At 37.3% G+C, this 18,574-nt stretch overlaps 1 protein-coding gene and 1 non-coding gene across 2 annotated transcripts; both read left to right on the top strand.

Annotated features, from left to right (window-relative positions):
- Positions 1 to 1,037: 1,037 nt before the first annotated feature.
- Positions 1,038 to 18,513, top strand: Smp_151570 (hypothetical protein; the record flags this gene model as incomplete). Its single annotated transcript, XM_018795161.1, has 6 exons — positions 1,038 to 1,057; positions 1,092 to 1,259; positions 3,213 to 3,565; positions 9,573 to 9,812; positions 16,832 to 17,209; positions 18,467 to 18,513. 6 exons carry the CDS (start codon positions 1,038 to 1,040, stop codon positions 18,511 to 18,513), a joined length of 1,206 nt encoding a protein of 401 aa, XP_018649501.1.
- Positions 13,320 to 13,391, top strand: Smp_tRNA_00355_Pseudo_TTG.1.1. The gene has a single exon. It is a non-coding gene (tRNA).
- Positions 18,514 to 18,574: the final 61 nt, after the last annotated feature.

The following is an 18,574-nucleotide window of genomic DNA, read 5'->3' on the forward strand; positions in this document are numbered from 1 at the left end:
AATGAGCATCAATTAGTTGCACGCCATGGGCTGGAACATAAGATTGTGGTCGTAACCTCTCCCTTGTATCTACTTGTGTTAATACATTTCTGTAACAACGTCCTTCGTGTCATATGTTCTCAAAAGTATTACTTTGATGCAATGAGAAGGAAATCCTCATTAGGTGTTGACCACAAGGTGACTTCGAAGTTAGCTGTTGTTCACACCATACCCAACTAACTCGAGTAGGCCTCCAATCATCTGGAGCAGATCATTTACGTTAGTGATATACATAAATTCCAGGACTTACCTCTTCTTTAAGAGTTTAAATGAAGCTTATAGTAAAGTTTGCCATGTTATGCATCGAAATCCTGATTATTGTCCCTAAGGCTTATGTTCAGACTGAGATTAAATGGGTGTTTAAAAGGATAACTAGGAGTAGCTTTGTATTGCAGTTACAGATTTCCCTTGAGTCTCTCATACTATAGTGTATAAGGATTCAGTTCCTTAAAGCTCTTTCTGCGAAGCTTGAATTTAAACCCTAGGATTGATTCTCTGCCTCACCTTTGGATACACTCCGGAATATTTTCGTCATTTTTTGGTAAAACATGAAATAATATCTCAGTAGTCCAAGGAGAACCTGATAACACCATCAGGAAGTTGACTGATTATTCTACTGTTATACTTGCCAGAAATGAGATTTGACGTTACATATGCTATTTTTGCTCGGGTGGCAGTTTAAGTCACAGCTAGTGTAAAACTTCGGACAGTGAGTTTTCAAAAAAACCAAAACGTCTCTGACGTTTATTATCTCCGGAGGATAATATTTTACATCGCCTAAGTAGTTTGTGGCTGCCTCAAATAGATTACGGTAAAGTTTGAAGTACTGAAAAAAGATGATTTATTATGCGTCCAACTTAAAAATAAAGGATGAAATGTGATAGCACTATCACTCAGACTGGGTAAAAAGAGGATCATTAAATTGTTAATTTAGATGTTTTTTGTTTGGTCGTACCAATATATTGTGTATCTACATAGCCCTGATGGTGATATTTCAAATGACCTCAAACTCCGATAGGTTAGGAATTTCTATATTCTGACGCAGATTTTAGTAATAAAGCCTCACATGATCTTTCAAGTGAATACATCAGTGACGGGAAAATCGAAAACGCCCATTGCATACAACTTAAGGATGGACAACAGGAAGTCACTGGAAGTTTGCAAAACGACAACATAGATGCTTGCCTTCTCCCACAGCTAACAAGATCTGACATAAACCGGTAAGAAATTTCAGTGTGAGTGAACAGCTGTTTAAATCCATTTTGTAGTGTGTGATTGATTAAGAGCGATAATCTATGTTTTATAGCTAATTTTTTGACTCGTACTTCAAAAATGTATCATAATCCTCGACAAAATGTAGTTAAATGTCTTAAATATATCCATTCAATTCTCTATCTAGGACTGTCTAGGGGTTCATTCAGTTAAATGATCTGCATGTAAACTATATCCCACATAACCTTATTAGGATTTCCTGTCAGATGATTGACTGCAGATGGAAGAAATATTTAAAAACACAGTAGTAGCAAGATTGTCGCCCAGTATGCAATGAAACGATACCAAATTATCTCTTGAACTATGCTGATATAAGGCAATTGTGTTAGAGCATTTCAATTTGTCTTCATACAAATGGTGAGAAAGACTTTACAACCGTTCAGTCTCTTCCCCGTTCAACCTGTAGAACATCTACGTTGATGTTCTATGTCGAAATGATTGGGGGCCTACTATAGTTAGACGAGAATGGTGAAGAACCAACTAACGCTGAAGTCACACCTCGCGACCAGCCCTTACGTGGATTGAACCATCGACGCATCAAAGGATCATGGACGCTATAGAGACTGTACAACACAAAGGACGTTATTACAAGAATATATTAGTTAAGGTACAACCACGAAAGTACAGAAGTGAAAGAACAACCACTGCCGCGTGGGCCAGTCCATGGCGTATTATTGATTGATGCGCGTTGACTATCCTTGACCTTGACAGGCATCGATGATCTGTTCGATATTCGGTGACCCTACAAACCATTCTGGTGAAGATACCACAGGCATTGTAGTTTGACAACACTTTACCAGTAACATCTATAACCGAATCGCGCCTACCCAGTAAAATCAAGGTTGGAAGATATATTTGATGGGTTATGAATATATCGGGAAGTGACTGATCTAATCTGGCTAATGATCGTTGGAGATGTTTCCCACGCCGTTCTGAAACGTGATCTGGTACGGATGCATGTCCGAGCGTTTTCAGCTAAATGAGTCCACTTAAACTAATGTGGTGAGCATCCAATGTCGAACACTCACAGAGATATTGATTTTGGGGATTTATTTACAACTACACTAGCATATCCTCGTTTAATTTGGAATGAGGCCTCAGTGCACAAATCCCATATTTAAATGCAGTCTCGCATGCATCAACTATAATATTTCGTACATTACATCGCCTACGTTCAGAAATGCTTTCTGAATTATGGATAAGATCCGGAAGTTTTAGGATGCGCTGATCTCACAGTTACATGTGAGTCGGACGTTATTGTCTATTATGACTCTTAAGTCTATGTAACTAAAAGTCTTTAGTACAGAAATTCTGTTAATTGTAAATTAGTCAAAGAATAGACCGGATGATTTTTTTCATTTTGTGTGAATAATTAACACGAGTTAAGAAAAAAGAATTTGAGATTTTTTTAGGAGTTCAACTAAACACAGATTTTTATGCGGTAAGAATATTGTTCGCCTTCATGCGTTGCTTCCTCTTACTGAAACAACGAGTAATTCAATATTGAAATGCACGATATCTACTAAAACTGGTGGAGTTCAACAGTATCGGGTTTAAGACAATTACCCTACAACATCATTTGAAGATGGCTGGAAGATATCATGAATTAGTTAAAATCAGACATGTACACCATTGGATCCCGGCTTAGTGGTATAGAGGTTGAGAGTTGGTGAGCAAGACTTGTAGAACATGAGTTCGATCCCAGGTGTGATTATTGATTCGTACTTTTGAGAAGTCCAGCACTAGGATGAAAGCACTGTTCAGTGCCTCATGGTTCTCGAACTTGGATATATAACTATAGAACCTGATGAAAATTTACTCTAAAGACTATTCTTTATTTACGAAACTTGTGTTTTCATTCAAAACTATTGAACACAATGAAAATATTCTTTTCATTTTAGGTATCGTTTAAAATTTCATGAAAATTTATTACTTAATATTTTACAAAATGGTTATCATAAAACATATTCAGAATTATTCAATTTAATTGATTATGAAAAGAAACAACGGATGAATTCAGGGAATCCCTCATCATCATCATCATACTGGTCTATTGAACCATTAACTGAACGACATCAATTACTTTATCAAATAATGATACATTTAATGAATGCAGAACATTCTAATCATTCTAATAATATTGAAGATGTTTATAAAGAGTATTTATATATAGCAGGATTATTTCGTTTAAATGTAAATGACCAATGGTTATTAGAAATGTATTTACAAAAATGTTTAAAAATTGTAACTAAAGGTTATACCGCCATAAAAAATATGATCATGATTAAAACACAATTAAATAATATTGATAAAACACAATTTAATAGTTTGAATGAAATAAAACACTCACTTAAAAAGAGGTTATTTGAAGCAATCTATCATAATGCTACATATTTATTTGAAACAGGTAATGTATTTTTTCTTAATAGATTAATAACTAATCAGATTCAGTCGGTCAGTCAGCTACTAAATAGAATCAGGCACATATATGCATCGGTTCAAGTTACCATACCTCGTTGGCACAACAAGATGAACACTGAAATCATAAAAGCAGTTAATTTAGTGGTGATGGTGGTGATATATGAAAGAAAAGTTGTATATAAGGATATAGTACAGGAAGAAAGACAGATATGAAGCAATTTTTAATTTCAAGGTCTAAGGGAAGATAAATAGTGTATACACCTGCGCCACTGTGATCAGATTACTCTAGTTGGATTATAAAAAATGGTTGAATTTATGAGTCAGTTTAGTTTAAATCATCCTGGGGAACCTAAAAGCACTGTATGACCGTTTCATCCTAGTTTAGGGTTCCTGAGCAGTGAGCATCCACGATCTCGAGCGCAAACGCTTGACCTTTGGACCATTGAGCCGGCATTCAACGGTGTTGATGTCTAACTTCTTGGAGTTTTAGTGAGTAGACGTGACCAGTCGAGTCAAACCGTATCTGTTATGAGGAAGTTACTCATTGAAGACAATGGTGGATGGTGGCTCAATATCGTGGATTGCCAACTCAGTGGTCTAGAGGTAAGAGTAAGAATCCCACGTGAATGATCGTGGATGCCTACTGCTGAGGAGCCCCATACTAGAATGAATTGACCATTCAGGGCTTCCAGAGTGGTCTAGCTTAAACTGACTCATAAATTCAACCATTCAATTACTATAGTTTCCATAATCCCTTATTCTGTATATAAAAAGTTGAATAGATTAATAGCCAATCAGTAAATAGACAGGATTCTGAACTTCAACCGTCATGTCTGTTAATTACTTTAAGCTTATTCAATATACTGATCTAAATTTAAACAATGAATAATCAGAAATCTACTACTGCGAACGTTTAATGCATTAAAGATGAATACATAATGACGAAACTTTAATTGATATTTTTAGATTAAAATATTAGACATTCAACTGTTCAGCACTTTTTCTAACATCATCTTTAAATACTTTAACCTCATGTTTGATTATAAACGTGAATACTTTTGTTAGTAACTGTTATAATGCGAAATATAGCGTGGGTATTGCGATAGGACTACGCGAAATTCTACCGATTGACCAAATTCAGATATCCTAGTTCGACCCCAATACTGTTCCCCAACTCCAATAAATCAGAACACAGCCGTTAAATGAGAATTGTTTATGGGGTCAGCAGCAGAACAAAAATGGTTTACAGACAAGGCATATTTATACAGTTACGATGACTATTAACAGTAACCAATGGAAAGGAAGGACACGTGAAGGTTATAATTAGGACGACTCAAAATTGACCAATAGGGAAACGACACATGAAAGTCATAGTTAGGACACTGTAAATAATGGCCAATAGGAAATAACATGCGAATTATGTGAAGAGTCTGAAAACATACCATTTTACATTCGAGATAATTTTTGGGATATTCTTGTGAATATCCTAACACCTCCCCTTGGAAAAAATTAATAGCGACGCAATCGTGGGTTTACCTGAAAGTTCTTTGGTTTTCTGCGTTTGCGTGCCGACCTCCTTCGAGGTAACGACCGAGAACTTGAAGAATGTTCTGCTTGATTAGATGACTGAGTTGCCTCCGTTGTAGGTATTGGCGGAAGTTGGAAAGTATCCAGTAATAAATCGAGTGGGATGCGTTTCGTAACTTCAACTTTTTCCTTGGATTCTCTTGGCCTTAGTTGATTATGGTGCCTGGTCCAGATTTCTTTGTTTACTCTGACCTCATACATGACCTTCCCCTGTCTCTTTGCGACTTCACCCTCTATCCATCTATCATACCCATGTCTATAGTCCCGCACATACACTTTTGCGCCAACTTCGTAAGGAATTCGGGTATTCTTCATGTGAGGACTCTGCTGGGCTACTCGCCTGGGTGTCATTGCACTATGAATTGTTCGTAGCTTTCGTCCAGGCTGGAGGAGTTCGATGAATCGATTTTGGAGGTCTGTAGCATGCTGTTGTGTAGTAGCAGGAGTTTGTACTTGATTACAGATAGTGCTGATAGGAAGATTGGCAAGACCAAGTTCTTCGAACCAATCTAAACCCAGAAGGTTGAGAGGAGATTTGGTGATGTAGCACGTTCCGTTGAAGGTTGTATCTCTGAACGAAATACAGCAATTAAGTTCACCATGAAGGCGGAGATGACCACCACATGCACTAACGGCTGTCTGCGAAGATGGTTTGATGGGAGGTTGACCCAAGGTTCGCCAAGTATCTTTCGACAGAATAGTGATATCTGATGCAGTGTCCAACTGCAATCGAACTGGCTGACCATTGATTGAGAGGGTAAGAAATTTGCGTCGCGTGGCGGCATGGGTGTGGAAGACTGCTGCTAAACTTCCTGATGAGGGAAGCTGCTTTTTAGTATAACGACGTTGCGTCTGTGCATTCCGATGACTATTGGGTCGATGAGATTGGCAAAAACCGCTTTTGTGACCAACTTTATGACAGCGATCGCACAGCTGCTGTTTGAATGGACAAAATTTCACATAATGCCAGGCTCCACAGTGCCAACATGGAGAGGGGGGCTTCTTGTGAACCGGTCTGGAGTGATTAGAGAAAGAAGGAGCATTGGCTTTCGTAGGACCACAGGTTGTTGATCTCGGAGATTTGTTCTGACGTTGGACAGCGTGAACTTCGCAACCACCCTGGCCCCCAGATTGGACCAAAGTGGTGTCACGCTGCAGGTTGACAATGCGTTGATACTCGTCGGCGATTGCATTAAGTGTCAGCGTAGGGTCTTGTTCAAGGCGGTTCAGCAATCGAGTTCTGATGTCGGAGAATTTGGGTGACTGAAGACTACATATGAATACGAGGGATTTGAATTGGTCGTCGGTAAGGGATTTGAGCTTGAACCGTTCGCACTCACGGTTGACAATGCCAACATGGGTTAAGAAGTCATCGGACTCGTTCATGACCAGTTTTAAACAGCGATAACGCGTATTGAAGAGTGAATGATGGTCACCAAAAAGTTGACTGAGAGTTTGAACAGTGGCATCGAAGGAACGGTCTCGTGGGTTCTGCGGTAGAATGTAGTTGCAATACTTATCAAGCTCTGATGGACCAAGTTTTCGAAGGAGAAGACGCACCTTCCACGAATCATCTCTGTCAGCAAGGTCGACTTTAAAAAGATCTTCATAACGTCTGAACCAGGTATCAAATGTAATATTGGCATCAGGATCATAAAGAAACTCTGAAATACCACTAGTAATACCGTCGACTGATTGAGGGATTGTTGGTGTACATGAGACTCGAGAAGAGATCTGCGTCTGAGTAAGCATCTCCATCAGCTTCAGCTGTTGCTTGAACAATTCTTCTAATTTAACTGGATCCATAGCTAGTCAGCAACTTGTTTGCAAAATCTCCGTCGCCAAATTGTTATAATGCGAAATATAGCGTGGGTATTGCGATAGGACTACGCGAAATTCTACCGATTGACCAAATTCAGATATCCTAGTTCGACCCCAATACTGTTCCCCAACTCCAATAAATCAGAACACAGCCGTTAAATGAGAATTGTTTATGGGGTCAGCAGCAGAACAAAAATGGTTTACAGACAAGGCATATTTATACAGTTACGATGACTATTAACAGTAACCAATGGAAAGGAAGGACACGTGAAGGTTATAATTAGGACGACTCAAAATTGACCAATAGGGAAACGACACATGAAAGTCATAGTTAGGACACTGTAAATAATGGCCAATAGGAAATAACATGCGAATTATGTGAAGAGTCTGAAAACATACCATTTTACATTCGAGATAATTTTTGGGATATTCTTGTGAATATCCTAACAGTAACAAACAAACTTTGCTAAAATTTATTACTGAGGAACAATACAAGAGCACATTTGTCAATAGAGATTGATCATTTGTAGTTTTCAGAACCCATAAAGAGGAAATGTAAAAGTTTACTGATAGTTTCATAGTTGCTGAACAAGTTCATAGCTATTTAAATTTGGTAGCAAAAGGTAATAAGTTTGTCTTCACGTGAAGATCGATATTAGAATGTTAGAGCATCTAGCTGACCAGATGTAAATAGGATCAAACGCACACTTTGAATCGCCGACAGATGGTTCAGTGATTTTAGCATTCGATTTCCAGCCACTAATCTTCAGGTCAAAACCCTGTCCAGTCTTATTCGGTTTGAGCAACCAGGTAGTATTACTATTCATCACACATAGAGTGTATCTTGACGCCAAGTATACGAACTTCTATCTGGTAAATGAGTTAGTAAATGAGAATGTACGTGGAACGAACCACGTATTCATTTTGAAAAACTAGTTCAATGAATTCTAATGATAGTCACAAACCACCTTTTCTTAGAAAACTTAACTAAATACCTATATTGTCGTCCATAAAGGTTGTAGTCCTTAATGTCAACAATGAGAATGTAAAAACCTTTGTAAACTTGTGTTGAATAGTGTAATGCCGTGCTTCGCTAATCGTTCACCTCGATAACCGTTATAATGCAAATCTCAACGGTGCATGAAATCAGAAGGCAAAGAGAAGCTGCAACTACAGTTTATTATCAAATGACGCGGACTACAAAGCTACAAGCACATGAGTAAGTATGAAGGAGAAAGCGCAAGCAATTACATAGGCAAATTTATAGCCAAATTGTACAGGGGAGCAACAAGACAAAGCAAAAGCTAATAATAGGATTTATATGCATTCATATATGGGGAGGAGGATGAGTTATCGAATGATACTTAAGTAATCAACATTTTGGCTGGAGTGTCCTGTGCTCTAGTGATCACAACAGAACAAAGATAAACGCAAATTGTTACTATCCAAATGACAATGTCTGTTAAGTAAGTTAATAAAAGGGCTCAACCATAATCGAAGTCGGGTGTATAGGGTAGTTGCTATAATAGTATTATTTCGTTTTGTTCTGCTTGTTCAATTCGAACTGTCAAGTTTTTCTATAATTCATTGTCTTCCTGTGTCAGCAGTCATAAATTATATGCTGGTTGCCGTTAACGATGTAAGAAACAGAACTGGTCGTATTAGGATAGTTAAGTCTTTCTTAATTCAGCGAGTATTGTGCAGCTGTGATGGACCCCATATATCAAAATATAACATATATATTGACATAATCTACAACAACACACTAATAATAATAATACGTACATTAAACATTAAATCTCAAAAGATTAGTCTTCGTCTTCACTATGGTGTATATCTGAAAACAGTTACGGTATTGCTGTGCTCAATTCTCGTTAGCGCTTTTTAGCGAGTTAGTTTTTCCACGGGATGGGGTCGCTAACCTCATGCCCAACCCTCCTCCCTTACCCGGGCTTGGGACCGGCAGTAACTCTAGAAGAGCTACAGGCTCAATTACTAACTACCAATAAACTTATATAATCTATAGAATTAGTATAGAACTTTTTTTGGGTTGCCCAGATGTTCAACAAAGAAGTGCCTCTTAAAATTTACAATTTCATACATTACAACGGATTTAGTCTTCTTACTTACTTACGCCTGTTATCCCTCGTGGAGGAGCATAGGCCACCCACCAGCATTCTCCATCCAACTCCATCTTGAGCAATCCTTTCCAGTTGTTATTCACTCTTTTTCATAACTGCTTCTATCTCCCGACGTAATGTGTTCTTTGGCCTTCCTTTTTTTCCTATTCCCTTCCGGATTCCAAGTTAGCGATTGCCTTGTGATACAGTTTGGTGATTTCCTTAATGTATATCTGCTAATAAACCTTAAATACATGTTAGTACACTCTAAATTTTGTTTTTTTCATTCCCCTTACCTTCACTTACCTCTAGGAAAGTACTTACAATCATTAGAACTCTATAAACAATTACAGAAGAAATTAGAAAAACATAAAACTATTTTACAACCATCTATAAATCCATATGATAAACATCAAATGAATATACCATTGTATATTGTATGTTATGAACAAATATGTCGAATCATTTTAACAATTTATCAACCAAATAAAGAATATCAAATGGATGAATTATTATCAAATTTAAATGAAGCATTAAAATATGCGGAAAAAGGTAAGTTTGGTTCTTCTTTAATCAATGGATGTAAACTAATTGAATAATTTACTTAGTATTGGTTCTATTGGTTAAGGGCTCTGGCTCGAGACTGGTAAGTCCTGGGTTCGAATCTCGCTCGCGAGGTGGGATCGTGGATGCGTACTGCTGAGGAGTACCATAATAGGACGAAGCGGCCGTCCAATGCTTCCAGGTTTTCTATGGTGGTCTAACTTCAATTGACTCACGCTTTCAACTATGAAAAATACTAAATCTCCACAAAACCCCTTCTGATAATTAGTATTGTTTGTTTGGATCTTCCTATTGATGTTTTTAGGACTGCAACTGGTCAGTCTCTAATTAGCATATGAGTATACTGTGCGTATTGCCTCGATATAGCCTAAATTCACAAGCATGGTAAGCAAAGATGCAAGTGGCTATCAGGACTCAGTGGCCGACTGGATAACGCGATGGCGTTTGAAGCGAAAGGTACTGGGTTCGAGCCATAGAGTGGACATCAACTCTGAGATGCAGGCACATCCGGCTGATGAGTCCCAAATAAGACGAAACTCACGTCCTGGATTCCAATACTAGCCACTATACATCTTTGATTACAAAATTGAATAATTATTTTGAGAAATTCGACGATATATTTCGTCATAGATTGAAGAGATTGATTCTTTCAGATAAGAAATCTTTGATAGTGTGTTCGTCCACAACTGGTTAAATTCACTATTCAGCCAGTCAGTCAGCTCCAACGTAGTATTACACACATATATGCATCGGTTCAAGTTGCCATACCTCATCAGAACAACGATATGAACACCGAATTCATAGAAGTAGGTACTTTGATGGTATAAATATACAAAAAAAGATAGTGTATAAAGATTTAATACAGGAAGAAAGAATTAGTATGTAGAAAAAAAGATATGGAGTAATTTTATTCTCATGGTTTAAGGGAAGATAAAGAGTGTATACACCTATGCCATTATTGTCGATTCTGAGCCATGTCATACTTTTAGAAGTCTCACACTAGAACGAAAGAACTGCTCATTGCTTTCTGGTTTTATATGGCAGTCTAACTAAGACCACTCCATAATTTAAAATACGAAAGTTATCTAAGGGAAAAAAAGAAAAATATTAAAATTGAACCAAGTCGAGTAGTATTTGGAGACACGGTGAAGAATTTGCTAAATTAGGTTCCCTGTTTAACTGGTTTAGCACGAGCGTTGAAATAGTGAACTCAGACCGATACTTTATATCAAACATCCGAATAACGATTTTCACTTGAGTAGTATAAAATAAGAAGGGGTTTTGTGGAGATGAGTCAATTGAAGCTAGACCACCATGTAAAACGTGGAAGCAGTGATGGGGAGTCCCACAATAGGACGAAACAGCTGTTCAGTGCTTCCAGGTTTTCCATGATGGTCTAGCTTCAATGGACTCATGAATTCAACTATAATATAAAATTATCAGAAGGGGTTTGGTGGAGATTTTAGTAATTTTATAGAGTTGAGGTCATGAGTCAATTGAAGCTAGATCACCATGAAAAACCTGGAAGCACTACTTGACGGCCGTTTCGTCCTATTGTGGGACTCCTCAGCATTGCGCATCCACGATCCCACCTTGTGAGATTCGAACCCAGGACCTACCAGTCTCGCGCCAGAGCACTTAACCGATAGACCACTGAGCCGGTATCCAACGGTGTTAATGTCCCGCTAGTGCGGGATCGTGGATGCGCACTGCTGAGGAGTTCCACAATAGAACGAAACGACTGTCCAGTGCTTCTAGGTTTTTTATGATGGTCTAGCTTCAATGGACTCATGAATTCAACTATCATATAAAATCATCACAAAATTGTAATAACTGACATATTCCATTCCCTTTTTTTATTTATTTTTAAAAATTGAATTATAGCGGAAAATCAAAAACTTGTAGGATTATGCAATAAACAAATCAGTCAAGTATATCAGAACCATAAAGAATATGAAATGGCTCTTAAAGTATGAATTCAAAAAGTTATGATCAACAATTTTCATTTTTGTTTATCAATTATAATTTCTAAAGTAACATTTCAATTTCGATAAGTAGATGTATTCTTATCAATCTAGACATTATAATCATTGTTTTTAGCTGGTTGGAGGTGGTCACTAGGAAACTATATCGGAGTACTTACAAGGCACTGAGACTGCCTATGGAATTCGAACTTGCATCACCCAACTTGACAGTTTGAGACATAAACATTGAGCTGTTTAAGTGATAATTGATATGAAAGACTAAAATATTTATAATTAATTGATCGCTGATTAATCATCAATCTTACTTTTGTCTATTCTCTTCATTATTGTGATCACTAATCAATATGACTCCAAATGGTGCACACTATTACTTACTTAATTACGCCTGTTACTCCCAATGGAGCATAGGCCGCTGACCAGCATTCTCCTACCAACTCTGTCCTGGGCCCTCCTTTCTAGTTCTATCAAGTTTTTGTTCACTCTTCTAATGTCTGTCTCCATTTCTCGGCATATTGTGTTCTTTGGTCTTCCTCTCCTCCTTTGGCCTTCAGGATTCCATGAGAGGGCTTGTCTTGTGACGCAGTTGAGTGATTTCCTCAATGTATGTCCTATCCACTTCGAGCACTTCTTCCTGATTTTTTCCTCCACTGGATAGAATCTGGTTTGTTCTCTCCCACAGTAGGTTGTTGCTGATGGTGTCTGGCCAACGGATCCGAAGTATCTTGCGTAGACAACTGTTGATAAACACCTTTATCTTCTTGATGATGACTTTCGTAGCCACTATAATGTGATTTTACATGGTTGGAACCATTAATCATTGTTACATCACATACAAAAACGAGAACTGATTACGCAATAAAACACTACGTATATTTTATTTTTGTATATGAAGAGCTTTTATCATTACACCAAATAGTTATACTCTGTATTCACAATCAACTACTCTATGTCTACTTCTATTCATGAGGATGACAAGGTGCTATAACGTAGACGTTGAACTTTCTTGTTCAACCTACCTCTGAAGTTAAGATGGAGACTTGTGAAACGACTGTTCATCTGTATGAGACAAAAATTATTGAGGTGAGATTTGAACCTGCGACCTATTAATTGAAATGTGATTACTGTGACCACTAAGTGAGGGATTAATTTGGAGTGACATCTACAAAAAAACAATTATTTTAGTCAAATCTTATTTGAATAGAATAAACGCTGATCTAATACATTATAAACGGAATTTGAATTGTCCACACCTTATTCGTCAACAAATCAACTTGCATAGTAATTACACTGTCTAATACATATTTATTTGTATGGAGATTTGTATAGATTGTACTTCTTATGGATGCGCACTGCTGAGGAGTCTCATACCAAAACGAAACAGTCGTTCAATGCTTCCAAGTTTCAATGGCGGCCTAACTTAGATCGACTTGTGATTTCAACTGTGAACATAATTCATTAAGTATTGATTGTTTGAATCTTCCCATTGATGTGTTAGGAGTGCAACTGGTCAGTCTCAGTGGCCGAGTGGATAACGCGATGGCGTTTGAAGCGAAAGGTACTGGGTTCGAGTCCCAGAGTGAACATCAACTCTGAGATGCAGGTACATCCAGCTGACGAGTGCCGAATAGGATGAAACGCGCGTCCTGGATTCCACTTCTAGCCACTATCCATCTCTGCTTACCATGCTTGTGAACATAGTTATTTATAATCATATAAGAAGATAACTAAGTTTTTCAAAATGTTTACAGCTTGCACAACAATATTTTGATATAGCTGAAAGATCTAATGATATTTTGGAGAAGATTGAAGCATGTAAACTGCTGGGGAGTATAAATGAAAAGTAATTCAGCTTTCGTTTTTTTCTTATTCATTTATATATTAACGATAAAGTAACTCTATTTCTATACTTTGGACTGGGTTTCTTTTCAAAAGAGTGATGAGAAACCGCAGGATCAGGAAATTAACCATTTTGGAAACGAGACAATTATTAACCGATGGTACTAGATAATGTTTTATTTATGTTGCGAACTGAACAAAATTGGCATGGATGGAAGATCAACTTAAAACTTACTCTAAAATTATGGGTTCGAATAGTTGTACTGTGGTACATGTGCACTATTAAGGATTGGCTGAATAGGCCAAGAGAGTTGAGGTGCACTCTGTAACTTGTCATAATTTCACCCGAAGTTTGTGCTGATGATGTCGTTCAGAAGGACGATGAAAGCTCCACGACCAAACCATTCAGCTCAGAGAACAAAACTCCATCAAAATCACCCACCTTAGCTACAAATCTTCTCCACCATCTTAACAGCAGAAATAAGTCTATGATGAAAGTTATTTACAAACAATACAAACATATGATTTTAGGTGGTTGGAGGCTTTCAATAGTATGCAGTGGTTCGATGTTTGGTACTAACTGGCACTCACTAAAATTGTAGCCCCACGATCTTGAGAAAACTTGTGGTCTTTGGTGGATTCAAACCTGGATTACCCAACTTCTTATTATAAGATGTTACCATTGAGAAACTCGGGCTGCCACTGATCATAGTTCAAAATATCCAAATAGTGTACCGTACTATTTACAAATGATATTGAAAAGATCAAAATTTTACTTTCTTGTTAATACATATGCATCGAATCTCAAGATCTTCATCCAACGTGCTAAACTCTTTACAGATTTGATCATTTTTTTGTTCATTATGAGTTGGTCCTGCTTACTGACTAGTCGAACTTCAGTATAACAGACAATTCATAGCTGTCGACTATCTTTGAGATTTCAGGTTATAAGTAAAGAGTGGATTTGGAGTGTCGCAGGTTGGTCACCTATCTATTTAAACAGTATAAGATCCGACAAATCACTTGACACATGAATCATTCTAACTTTATTGGTGATTTGTATTACCTTCATACATTTGTTTTTACTAATACCAATCAACCGTATTGTACTGATTCTCATCCACTGATTATTAAATACATATCAATGACACCTTCAGCATATCTGCGTTTGCCTGTCGGTGTGACTTAGTGCTGGTTAGATTTGAACCAACAACGTTAAGATCACCAATCTGGTATATCGAATAAACAGATTCAACTATTAGAAAGTTTATCAGTACAATTCACGATATACCATTCTGTCGGGAATGAAAAAGAAAATGTATGAGGCTACGCCTGATGGATAGTGTTGAGTCGGCTTCCGGAGAACTCTAACAGAGCCTCCAGAGGCTCATAAAGAGCCCCAGCCAATCAGAATACGATGGAACATTCTAGAGTTCCAACGTGGCGTGATACCATTGGTCGGTATCACAATATGTCGTTAATGGATTGGCTAACATCTATAAATACCTATGATTTTCTGTAACAAGATTGAACCCTTTAGTAAAGTGCTCCCCACACACTTTGTGCCTTTTCTCTGGTCTTCAAGTCGGTGTATAGTTCTAGCTCGGGGGTTACGGAACTAGCTTAGGGAAGCGAAAATAGCGTTCACAATCGGCCAGACGTAACAGATAGATAGGTAGAACTGGTTTGATAATTGTATTACAAGCTACGAACATGTCTACAATCATAGTTGAATATGCAAACATTTTGTTATGAAGCAGGAGTTATCATTCATCGTTCCATAAATTTGATCTATTAGCACCTGTATAAAGGCAAACAACTAGGGTAACACTGAATAAATGTAGTAACTGTTTAAGTGCAATTTGACCGAAAGTTTGTTTGATAATATCCATCATTAGCATCCATTATACCATAGTTCGCGTAATTACTGAGAAAATCTTGTATAGATTAGTATTTTATCACATCTAAAAGATCATAACATCCCCTCGTCCTAGCCCATACAGAATTGAGTAAATTTTGTTTCATCAGGAAATTCTGAAACTAGATTTCGTGCTACTTTGCAGTCGACAGTAAAGTGTACATGTATTGTTGAAAGAACTAGTGTTTCTTGATATTGTATTAAATGTTCAGTTATCCTCTAGACTACATATTAAGTAGTATCAATAATTTGTTCTTTTTAAATAAACATTATTACTTAGCAAAGTTGGATAGTGGCTAGCGTTGGAATCCAGGACACGAGTTTCGTTCTATCTATGACTCATATCATATGATATGCCCATATCATTTAGGGGACGACTCAAACAATTCTTAAAAGTGAATTAAAATCCATTCCAGCCGAAAAAGTAATTAGCTGTCTGGACACGGTGGACAACACAACAGGCGTTCGAATTAGAAAGTACTAAGCTCGAGTCCCGGTGTGAATAACAACACTGGAGTTGCAAGTGCATCCAGTTGGATAGTTCCATATAGGGTGGAACGTCAATCCTATATTCCGCTAGTAGCCATTATACAATCCTATTTAAAATGCTTAGCCTATAACTTAATATTAATATCGACGCAACTTGATAAGATGTAAATAAATCAAAAGAGATAGATCTTTAACATGAACAGTTGAAAGATTCAAACACTTGGAAATAATTTTAATAGTTGAGTTCATGAATAAATTGGAGCTAGACAACCATAGAAAACCTGGAAGCACTACTTGACGGCCGTTCCGTCCTATTGTGGGACTCTTCTACAGCGCGCATCCACGATCCCACCTCGCGAGATTCTAATCCAGGACCTATCAGTCTCACGCCAGAGCACTTAACCGATAGACCACTAAGCTGACACTCAAAGGTGTTAATGTCTAACTTCAACCAATCCACGAAATTGAGCAACCATTCACCAACTATCTTCAGTGAGTTGATATCTTCCAACAGACCTGGTTGAACTCCACTGGTTACTGCTGATAGGTCCTGGATTCAAATCTCGCAAGGCGGGATCATGAATGCGCACTGACACTGAAGAGTCCCACAATAGGACGAGTTGTCCGTCCAGTGCTTCCAGGTTTCCCATAGTGATCTAACTTCAATTGACTCATGATTTCAACTATATATCTATAAAATTACTAAAATCTCCACAAACCCCCCTTCTGCTAATTACCTATTTTCTTCTATTTTTTTATGTTAAGTTTATCTAAATTAGATGAAGCTGAACAAAATTACATCACTATCATTGAATATACCAAGTTGTTATTCAACAACAATCCAGAGAAACTAGTTGAAGCCTATGAATTATTATCTAAATTTTATATACTGAATACAAATAAATATGAATTAGCTAAATTAACTACTGAAAATGGTTTATTAAAATATACTACTGAATTAAATGAGAATGATAATTATTATAATCAATTAAAATTATGGTATTCAATATCAAAATCTAAATTAATTGAATCAGATTATATAAATATAATTATAGCTGGACAATATAATTCGAATGATATGTTAAATTTAATTAAATGGAAAGATACACGTTCTAATTTACCATTATATGATAAAGATCATTTTATGAAAGTAACATGTAAGTTGGTATTATTATTACTATTTGTGTATTGGGTAGTTTTTATATTTGTACGACACTATGGAGTTCCTTAGAAGGTTGTCAACATTTATCTGGAATTCAAACGACGTTCATGGGGAACAGCTGATAGATGTATTCCACGTAAGGACAGGAGACAGACAAGGCTGTCTACTCTCTCTTTTCTTTTTCTTCTGATGGTCGACTGGATTATGAAGACGTCGGAATACAGTGGATAAGTTGGATGGAACTAGAGTATTTCGATTTTGCAGATGACCTAGCCTTTCTATCCCATATACATGAACAAGTGCAGATGAAGACAACTAAGTGTAACAGTAGCCTCTGCATCAGTAGGCTTCAACATACACCGAGGGAAAAGCAAGATTTTCAAATAAAACACAAAGATCGCCGAATCAGTCACGCTTGATGGGGAAACTCTGGAAGGAGTGAAAAGGTCTGGCGTATCTAGGTAGCATCATCGATGAATGTGGAGGATCTGGTGCAGACACAAAGGCATGACTTAGCAAAGCTAGGACAGCATCCCTATGGGACTCAAAACAACTGTCAACCTATATCAAAATGAGAATCTATAATACAAATGTCAAGAGAGTCCTACTGTACGGAGCTGAAACGTGGAGAACTACTAAATCCATCATTAAGAAGGTACAAGTATTTATGAACAGTTGTTTACGCAAAATATTCAACATTCACTGGCCGGATACTATCAGCAACAGCCTTTTGTAGGAGAGAACAAATCAGCTTCTAGCTGAAGAGGAAATTAAGAAAAGACGCTGGGAGTGGATAGGACATATATTAAGGGATCACCAAACTGCATCACGAGGCAAGCCCTAACTTGAAATCCTTAAGGGAAGCGGAAAAGAGGAAGGCCAAAGAACACATTACGTCGAAAAATAGAAACAGATATGAAAAGGATGAATAACAACTGGAAAGAATCGGCCAGGACAGCGTTGGATGGAGAGTGCTGGTGGGCGGTCTATACTCCTCCACGAAGAGTAACATGCGTAAGTAAGTAAGCGGGACGATTTTAATAAACTATTCTCCATGTAATAACTAACAAAATGAGTAGTATTGTTGTATTTCTTTGTGAGCTCTTAACAGTAAATTCTAAAACTCTGTTATCATATTCATTACAGAATCATCAGGTCATGCAAACTTGACGTTTCAAAAGTTCCGAACAATACACTAGGAAGCCAGATCACATGTCATAAGGATTCTTTCCTTTCATTTTTTGATTCAAAGCTAAACAATATATAAATAATGAAGTTACCGCTCCATTTGACCGATAAGATTCGTTCAGAACTAAAGGCTACACAATGATAACACTCGTTACTATTTATCGATTAATCA

This window comes from Schistosoma mansoni, chromosome 1 (assembly GCF_000237925.1).
Source record: "Schistosoma mansoni strain Puerto Rico chromosome 1, complete genome".
In the NCBI taxonomy this organism is placed as follows: Eukaryota; Metazoa; Platyhelminthes; class Trematoda; order Strigeidida; family Schistosomatidae; genus Schistosoma; species Schistosoma mansoni.